The sequence below is a fragment of the Anopheles bellator genome, chromosome X (genome assembly GCF_943735745.2).
Source record: "Anopheles bellator chromosome X, idAnoBellAS_SP24_06.2, whole genome shotgun sequence".
In the NCBI taxonomy this organism is placed as follows: Eukaryota; Metazoa; Arthropoda; class Insecta; order Diptera; family Culicidae; genus Anopheles; species Anopheles bellator.
The window spans coordinates 3749259-3759100 of record NC_071287.1 but is presented as its reverse complement, the minus strand read 5'-3'; the positions used below and the strand labels follow the sequence as shown (position 1 = coordinate 3759100).

At 52.9% G+C, this 9842-nt stretch overlaps 1 protein-coding gene across 1 annotated transcript; it reads right to left on the bottom strand.

The window, feature by feature from the left end:
• Positions 1 to 5271: 5271 nt before the first annotated feature.
• Positions 5272 to 6251, bottom strand: LOC131213560 (uncharacterized). The gene has a single exon (XM_058207625.1). The coding sequence runs from the start codon at positions 6087 to 6089 to the stop codon at positions 5463 to 5465; it is 627 nt and encodes a 208-aa protein (XP_058063608.1). The 5' UTR covers positions 6090 to 6251; the 3' UTR covers positions 5272 to 5462.
• Between the last annotated feature and the right edge of the window lie 3591 nt (positions 6252 to 9842).

The following is a 9842-nucleotide window of genomic DNA, read 5'->3' as shown; positions in this document are numbered from 1 at the left end:
GTCGCCATCGTCGGGTTTTCGGTCGCCATTCGCCCTTTTTTTTCGCTTACCGTTTCCTTCGACGCCATTTGGCCATTCTTCTCCCCCGGCCCGATTCGATTCGCCTTTCCACCTCCGCGTAGCCTCGTCTCCCGCACGGACCGGGAGAGGCGCTGGAACCTTTTCACGGGACGGGAACGAACGGAACACCGTGCACTGCAATCGGGACGATTGCGCCCCGGAATGTTCACCAAACCGGGGAGGGGGGGGATCTGCTTGATCTGGGAGGATTCTGGGTGGGGCCTGGAAGGGTTGAATCCCACGATGGGTCGGTGGTGCACGCTGAAGCGGGATAGTCTCGAGTGTTCTCCAAATCAGTCACCGTCGCCGGCGGAACACGCGGCAGAGCGTGCCTGGGTTTTTGAAGCGCGAAGGAACTAATTAATTATAGCCACTCCCCACGCCGCCAGCATTCCGATGGAACTTACTAGCTCTCCCCACTTTTTAATCGATCCCGATGCGTCTAGTGCTGCTACCAAAAATGACTGTCGAAATGTGAGCCCCAAAATCGCCAACCAACCCATTCCACCCTCCAACCGCCCACTCCACACGTCAATTTGTCACCGACGACGACCCCACGGGCAACACGGACGATGACAGCTGTCAACGATAAAACAACAAAAATGGCGCGCGCCATCCAATCGAAGCACCCGATAGATCCTATCCGCTAGTAAGTAAGAAACGGTTTGGGACGTAATTGGCGAAATGCACCACAAAAAACCGGGCTCGGACACAGGACTCAGCGAGCAGTGAGTTTGGAGTTTCCGACGGGCACCATTTAGCCCGATTTGACAGCCCAACAAAACCTCGCTGCCCACGCACACCGAGGCGTTCTTCTTTTTGTGAACCCGTGAACCGAAGCACACCGATGATGACAGCTCCACGTCTGGGCGCTCCTCGGCTTTTGTTTCGTCGGCCCAGCACTCTCGGCACAGTCTGCTGCTATAGTTGCTGCTGGGGTACGCTGACGTCCCAATGTCGGGCAGAGTCGGCGGACGTCTGGGCGACACCGCCTCTAGCCGGGACAGACAGCCGGTGCCCGGGCCGGTGCTCAGTTACATCGATGCCGGTGGCGGCTGGCCGGCCGGCCGGCCAGTCAATCCGCAGATGAATGGTGTCCGCCTCTGATCAGCGTCGGACGATACCGTGGGCAGTGGACTGTCACGTTCGCCACGTGCGTTAGCGTGAGGCAGCACTTTACATTCGATCTATCGATTAGGGTGCCCGGGGTCCGGGGACCATCAATCTGACCGGGAGCACCTTCGCGAGACCATAATCCGCAAGCAATCATGCCGACAATTAATGGCACTGCCAGTGTGGTGTGGTGGCGACACTAAAAAGAGCAGCGGCGGCAGCAGCCAAGCGCTGTCACCATCAACGTAGAGTCCGTCCGTCGGTAGAGTCGGTGATTTGTTTCGTTGTGTAGTTGAGTTTATGGGCAATAATAATGGCAAAATGGGCACGGACTACTGGCAACAACCGCTGGTCCAAGCGACCAGCGTGGCCTTCATTTCCGACCCACACACACACTGCCGCACCCTGGCCACCGATGGCCACGGAATACTATCGATTATGCCCGAGCGGTAACATAAATTTAATGTTTTAATAGAGATTTATTGCGATGACACCATCGAGCAAGCCGTCCGTCCGCAGGGATGTGTTCCAGCGAGACCGAGGCAGGTGACCGAATGACTAACCACCAGGGGCGGGCCTAGTTTTCCGATCCTCTTCGATTCGTTTACTTCTCGAACCGCGGACCTGGAACCGGCAGCCAGCCAGGTACATCAGCTTGATGTGGGCCTTGATTTAGTACACACCAGCAGAGCAGCCACTTGGAGTTGGAGGCCAGCAATTGAACGTTACTACTGCAGTAGACTAAATGGCGACCCGGAATCGAACGTAAAACCTCGATCGGTTGCGAAAGTTCCACACGACACCAAAACTAGTCAGTAATAGACGAATAGAAAAATTGAAGAATTGTAGAATTGTATTCGCCTGAAGGTTCGTAGACCATATCTCGACCAAAATGGTCAGCCAGTTCGAAAGTAATCGCGGAGTTCGCTTGTGAAGAATTGAAAAATTGAAAACCCGCATTGGGCCGAAGAACGAAGAAACCGAAATCTGGCCGCGAGCTGGTGGTCCGGGACCACCACCCAAAACCGAAACACCGAGGTCTTTGCCAACCAACGTGGCCGTGGCGGCCCCCGGGGGTCAAACACCACCCGATGGATCAAGTCGGGTGATAAGTAACTCGCTCGAGCTGGCCCGAAGCACAGTTGGCCTGGTGATGGTAAACGATAATTAAATCAAGCCATCCACTCGCGACTGTAATTGCGCTAATGATGGCTTGCTGGCTGGCTGGACGAGCTGACAGCGCGGTGCTGTCGGCGAGACGACGCTTGGTGACAGCGGTGGGACGAGGAGCAACCGAATTTCTTCTTCTATCCGCGCCCTAGTTTTGCCGATTGGCGAAAGTTGGCGAAGTTTTGGTTTCCGCCAAGTTTTACACCCACCCCCGAAAGCTACAGGGCCGAGCACCAGGGATTATTGTAACACGCTTGCGTTTGGCTCTCTGTCTCGCTCTCGCGCTCAATCTTTTCATTTTTCCCGATTTTTACTTCTTCATCTTTTGCGCCGTTTTTTGCGCCTTCTTTCGGTTTTTGTTTTTTATTTGTTTCCTTTTCCAGTTCCGGGGGTTAAATTCGGCTCGGGCGAAGTTGCTCGTGCGCAACTTTTCCAAACTTCCCAGCAGCCCAGCGGCTCACAACCAGACCTCACCTCGCACATTTACATTTGCGCCCGGCCGTCGCCGCGTCGCAGACGTCCCGAAGTCCCGAACGAATGTCCCGAAAAAGGCAAACTATTGGGTGTAGTAAAAAGTTTCTACGTTTTTGCCTTTCCGAGCGGCAGTCAACGAGCGACCCTAAACACATACCGAAGCGGACAAAATCGAAACAGTAAAAGCAAACCCGTATTGCCCGTCCCGGTACCTTGGCGCGCGATGTTGCGTGCTGGGTCAAGCAGCGAGCCATGATCCGAGGCTGTTGCACACACACAAACACACAGCCCGGTTGGAGACGTAATTAATTGCGCTAGCGTCACCCTCGTTAGGGTCCGTCCGGTGGATCGTTACCGTCGCGCCTCGCTCAAGCAACATCACGTCCCGTGCTTGTCACAAGTCGAATTAATTTGTCCAATTAATTACTGGCGGGCGAGGTGCGTCCTCGTTGAACGTCCGCTCCCGGGTCTGCCGATTGGTGGGCTCGAGCGACCGAATGTCCTATCTCGACTGTCACGAACCGAACGGTGAAAACAAACTGTCCACCGTCCACGTCGACTCAAAGAGTGGCCTCGAAAGACACACTCATATCCGACCTTGATCAAAAAGTGCCCAGAATGACCGTGACCGTGTGGCACCGTCCCAGTACTCGGCTGTCAACTGTCAATTGTCAATGTGTTCTTCCAAGTTTGATCGAATAAAATCAACCACTACTGAGAGGAATGCTTTTAAGCTGAGCAGAGAGAGGAGATCCAAGATGGCCCTAATGGAGATACCAAACATTGAGTTCCGGAAATGGTTTAGAGGACCTGATCGGAAGTGTTGAAATACGTTACGTATGGGGACTAATTTGAGACAATATCGACAACGACAAAGATGTCGTACAATTTATGAGCGAATTCCCGGCACTTGTTGATACTGGCTGGGTGGCAAGAGAACCGACCCAAAAGTTCGAAAGAAACAAGCGGCGAGACTTTTGGACCAACCCAACTCAGTCGGGCGCACGGAAAAGCCTTTCGCCGTCGACGGGTCCTGCTTTGATTTCCGAGGTTCCGGAAATGGCGGCCCCCCTGTCGGCCTCCGGATGGGAGGGTGGGCATTGCGGCAGCGATTTGGGTGAGCCCCTCGCCCCCACTCTACCACCCCAACCCAGCCGGTGAAGCGGAGACCTTAAAACCAATTTAATCCACTAGTTTCAATCGTGCTGGTTTAATTAAAAACAATCTTGTCGTGCTCTATCATTCACTCGTTCGTTCGTCTTTCGCACCGGCCACTTTCGACCATGGGTTCAAAATTCTTCCAACCCTCTAGGCACCAACACGCGAACCCCTACTCCTACTCCATCCATCAGTCGCACCTCGGTAGACAGCTCTGTCTTGCTAGAGACCCCACGATCGATCCCCTGGTGCTGGTGGCCGCTGGCGAGCGAATGATTCTGCCTGTGCCTTCGACACCGCGCTTCGACCCGCCCCCTCTAACCCTCCGCCAGCTGATGGTCACAGGCGGGGGGGCGCGCCACCCGGTGACTTCAATCCCGAGACGAGCCATTTTCCGTGCTCTCTGCCCAACGCGCCAAAGACGACCAGCGAACGTAGCGCGCACGAAAGAAAGATAGAGAGAGAGAGAGAGAGCGGGCAGGGTCTGCTGCGGAGGTGGGGCTGCACTTTGATGATGCCACTACTATCCCACTTAATTAAATTTATGCTCTCAGCAGCCTCACCCGTCAATCGGGGACGACGCAGATAAAGGCCAAAATTTATGCTCTTTATGCTGCCGGAATACCGGTGTAGGCGCTGGGGGCGCGGGTGGGAGGCTGGCGATGCAGCTGGCGTCGTCCGCTGCAGCAGGTGCCACCCCCCGGGGGCGGACGGGCGCGGTGGGCGTGGATCGACTTTCGGCGCGAAGCGTTCCGAAACCAACCAGCGGGGAAGAAGGAAGAAAAACACGGTTTGAACACTGTTTGAAGCTCAAGGACGCATCAACTGGTCAATTAACAAGGTCGCGCACACTCCGTTCCGTTACTCGGAAAGCAGTTCGGTTCGAGCAGCTTGCGGTTCGTCGGCGACACCGGCCGAGATGGTATGTTACGAACGATCAACCACATTGGTTCCCAGTCCGTTCGCGAGAAATTAGAAAAAAATTGCTCAAAAGTGCTCGAAAGTGCTCGAAAGTGCTCGAAAGTGCTTGAAAGTGCTCGAAAGTGCTCGAAAGTGCTCGAAATTGTGCATCGGTTAAGTTGCATGGTTTTTACCTTGAACGAACACCCACTACCTCCACAGATTGGGAAAGAAAATACTGCTCGAAACTGCTCGAAACTGCTCGAAAGTGTTGGCTCACTTGAGTTGCGTAGTTTTCACCGCTCAACTGGGTGCCCCGACTAGCGCCCTTATTCCCTCGCTCCCTCTTTCGGTGTTCCCGTTTAGTACAGTTTTAGTACACGCGCTCGCGTTAGCTCGTTTGATGGCGTACCGGCTATGTGGGGTGCCCCTCTCAACCGCCCTCTGTTTTTATTCGATCCAATACTCTCTTTCTCTCTCCGTCTCTCCCTCTCTTTCTCTCTCACACGCACACAGACTCACGCACAACCATCATGCGAGGCTTGATAAATTACGAATCAACACGAAACCGTGCGCAACGCGCTCTCCTAGACCGAGGCTTCGGCGGGCACGGCAACGGCGGCTTCAGTACTAGTGGCGGCGGCGGCAGCAGCGGCAGCAGCAGCAGCACGGGCGGTAGCCTCCTGCTCGAGGGCCTTCGCAGCGGTCAAGGCGTTGCGGAGCTGGAACGCCTGGCAACGCTTGTACTGCCAGTAGGCCCCGGGAGTCGCCAGAAGCTCTTCGCACGCATCGAAGCCCTGCTCGCTCGCGAGCTGCAGCTCCTGGGCCCGCTGCTGCAGGTCCTCCGGCAGGTCGGCCACGGCCAGCCTCTCGAGCACATCGGATCCGGACACGACGGTGCGCAGGTTACCGGTGGCGGCAGCTGGCAGCGGTGCAGCCGCGGCCGGGGCCAATGAGCGGCCCAGCAGTGGGGACGCTACGGGCAGGAACGGTTGGTAGACGGGGGCTCCAGGACGACCGACCACCGACGGGTACAGCGGCAGTCCGGCGGCGGCGCCACCATAGCCCGGTCCGAATGCTCCCAGTCCGGGCGGACCGAACTGAGCACCGGCAAACGGACCGAACGGCCCGTACAGTGATCCGGACGCCGGCTGGAGGAGCGTGGCCACCAGCAGCCCCACCACTACCACGCTTCCGACGAGCAGCTTGTTCATCGTGTGGTGCGTTGTTTTTCGCGGGACTTCGGGATTCGGACGACGCGACGCTCGGGTGTCTCGGGGGATCGGAAGTGTGCGCTGGGAGCGCCTGCAAAAGCGGCGAGTGCGGTGTTCGAAAGCTGTACCGAGATTGCGTGGTGTCGGGTTGGACTTTAAGCACTTAATGATCTGTAACTGGAAGGTGACCGGTAGCTTTTATACAGGCCCTTCCAGTGTCCCCATCGTCGTCATCGTCGCCGCGTGTGGCGGACGGTAAACAACAACAACAACAGATTCCAGGGTTGCCAGGTGGCTGGGCTGGGCAGGGCCATAAATCCCGGCTCGCGGCCAAGCCCTGGACGCGGTCGGTAACCGGGGGCCAGATAACGGCAGATGAGCTCACCACTGTTGAGCCCTTTCCGATGCTCCGGACACCTGTTGTCAACCCAACACCTGCCTCTCGCTCTCGCTGGAACCGGCAGCGTGGACCACAGCAAACTGGATAAGGCAAAACACACCGCGCCCCCGAAGGTACCGTTCGGTATCTTCTGAGCCGGGCTGTTGTTTTCTTAGCCCCACGCTTAGCAGCTGTTGCTGTTGCCGGGTACGCAGCATCCCGGCTTCCACACCCAAGTCCGGCCCCGCCTGGCGAGGTATAGGGAGGGCCTAGAGCCTAGAGTGTCTGGATCATTACTCGGTAGTGTACGTCATCGATGGTTACGGCTCCTTCTTTAGCCGAGCCGCAAATAGGATAATTTCACTTATTTTCTGCAAACGTTTAAAGCTTGCCCGACTTACAATCGGGAGCAATTTAACTAGCTCTATCTCTCGGGGTCCGTTTGACTTAGGAAACACGTCAAGGTGTCAAAATGAAGGTATTTTATTATACTTTCAGAAATTTATTCTGTCGGTCATCGGATTAAGTAGCGGACTTTCTTTGGAATGCGCGCCATCATTTTCAGCACAATCCAGCAGGTCCACCTCAGCGGCTATTTTTTCCAATTTCTCGCCATTTCTTCATCTTCCTTTTGATGATTACCCAATAATTTTCTATTGGTCGTATGTTCTACTACGACGTTTACTGTGAATCTTTCGGTCAAGGTTCGGTCGGAATCAAGCAATTTAGTATCGACACGTCACAGACGTCGTTATGACGTCATCATTTGATGATGAAAACGCTTTCCGGGCACGATGCCAGGGGCCAAATCTAGTGACTATGACGGATACCCCAACAATTCGAACTTTAATTCATGGATTTTTGCCATTTTCAAGAACCGGGTTCACGCCACTCTCTAGCCACTTGTTTTAATTCAGGATCATCGTTATAGACTCAAGTCTCATCCACAGTGATGATTTGATGCACAAAATTCACTTTATCCTATCAAAAAAGCTCCTAATGTTGCCGAGAAAATTGCACTCGAATGCGTTTGTGGCGAATGCGATGGCCATTTTGTAAACAGCTTTTAGGAATCCAAAAGCTTTCTTTCTAAATATTAAATCACTGCACGATACATGACTTTTTCCATTGTGAAAAATACTGTGACATGTCGATACTAAATGACTTCTAAAAAAAGAATGAAGATACCGATTGAAATGAAACTTTATATACGTTCATTTGAAAAGTGTACCAATATAACAAAAAAATAAAGCTCGTTGCAGCGCCCTATGGTATCGAACGTCAAAACTTAATGATCACTTCAGTCTACAGTTGATGTTGTGAGAATTTTAGTGTTTTTGCGATTTTCAAAGCAGACCACGTGGGGTTCTCGACGTGAGTGTGCAGAATTATTTTTCTTCTTTCTAGTTCCATTAAGCATAACCAAGATGAAACTTTCAGCACTGAAAGTCGAATGTTTAACAACTAAAGACATCAAAATATTTTAAATCTGACCACCAGAGATTTTCCCGACTCTAAGTGAGACAGGCTTTAGAGTCCCCATTCCGTGAAGGTCAAAAATTTTACTAAATGTTTACAGTTTGCCGAATGAAATTTGACGTTTTAAAACGTCACGCAATCGGTAGTGTAATATCCAAGCCCTTAATGTATCACCCTATAGTTGAGTTCTAGGGCTGCAGATGTGCTCCTTCGAATGTAGCCTTCAAATTTGAGGACTCATACACATAAACACCAGTATGCAGAACCATTGGCTGGCTCACGCGTCGGACATGGTTGATAAATGGCGGCCCGTTTAGCGCTTCCCTGTCCACTTCTGTGTCTGTGTCTGCGTGTGTGTGTTCGTGGTTTGGGAGTGAAGCCTTGCGAGGTCAAATGCATAAATCATCCGAACGGGATCGCAAAACCTAAATGCATCCACCAGAGGGCCCCCCTGCTCGGTCGGTCGTTCCATGCTGCGGTAACCCCGGGGGGAGGGATCATGGCGGGTCTGCCGGCTGAGGCTGAGCACAGAAAAACCCCGGAGCAACCCGACCGGACCGGACAACAAATGACTAAATTTAGCCAGACGTAACTATTAATTTGTACGCAAAAAGGCCCCAAAGGAACCGCGGAGCAAACCCTGAGAATACCACACGTCGGACAATAAGTCTTGGTGCCCGGTTTCCGTGCCGCGTCTGGAAGACTTTCCCAGGAGACCCTCCCCCTCCACCGTAATCCAGGAGTTCCACACGAAGCACGCCGAAGACCCAAAGGCTGCGGAACTGCTTCAGCCCTTATTGGACCAAGCATCTCTGGGTTTCCGGTCTCCAAGTTGGAGCACTGCTCCAACGACCTGTCACTCTCCAGGTTTCTCCCTCTCTCTCTCTCTCTGTCCGGGGGAGCAGGGGAAGCCGTTGCGACGTTGCTGACAACAACAATGAACACGCGGCGGCGGTGGTCGGGCAAACTTTAAAATTTCATCGTCCCATGGCGCTCGGTCTCTCTCCCTGCCCGAGGGCAGCTCACGGCGGAACGCTGGAAAATTTATAACCGAAAATTAATCTTGGACTCAAAGTTCCCATTTCCGGCGCCGGCGGCGCTCGAGCGAGACCGCACTCCGACACACCCCCCCTCGGCACCGTGTCTATCCGCGAAAATCCGGTAAGAATCTTGCGAATTGCGTGATGAACGCGAGAGAAACGCAGCCAGAGTCTGTGGGATCGTGCGATCCAGTGCCAGCCTGCCGCACGCACACTGGGGGACTGGGACCAAAAGCCTCCACCGACTGGATGGTGGTTATCGTTAACTCTGAGTCTCTGTTTTCTTTACGACACACGTGGACAACATCGAGCATGCTCGATCGAGAAAGACGTTGATATTGCGACATCGAGCCAAACGTTAGAACACTGGTGTAGCCGTCATAACTCGCAATCCCGCTTTGAATTCTTCACTTACCGGGGAACTGAGAACTGCGGCGAAACTGTCAACAAATGATACTACTTGAGTGCTGTTGTGCAGTGCGTCATAAAAGTCAGCCGGTTTTTGTGAGTTTGTGACGGTTATTCCACAAACATACACTGCTGGCCAATAAAATTGCTAAAAGTATTTACGCTGCGTTATTTGATCATCTTTCAAAACCTATTGCATTCACAGACACTACAACGATAGCACAAGATATTTGTACTAAAAAAAGACAAAGATAATCTAAAAGAAGTGAAATTTTTTTAGGAATTCGTTGATTACAATAGAAAGCAGTAAAAAGTACCTGGCCAATAAAATGGGTAAATCTGTGGATAATTGTGCACAGGTCCAGGTCGAACATTCCAGAATCTGAGAGTCCGAACGAAACAAATTTATTTTTTTTATTTCTTCGCTCCATAAAATATTATTTGCCA

What these genes read in the sequence shown, in the direction of transcription:
- LOC131213560 (XM_058207625.1), bottom strand. Translation starts at nt 6,089, where the DNA reads ATGAACAAGCTGCTCGTCGGAAGCGTGGTAGTGGTGGGGCTGCTGGTG.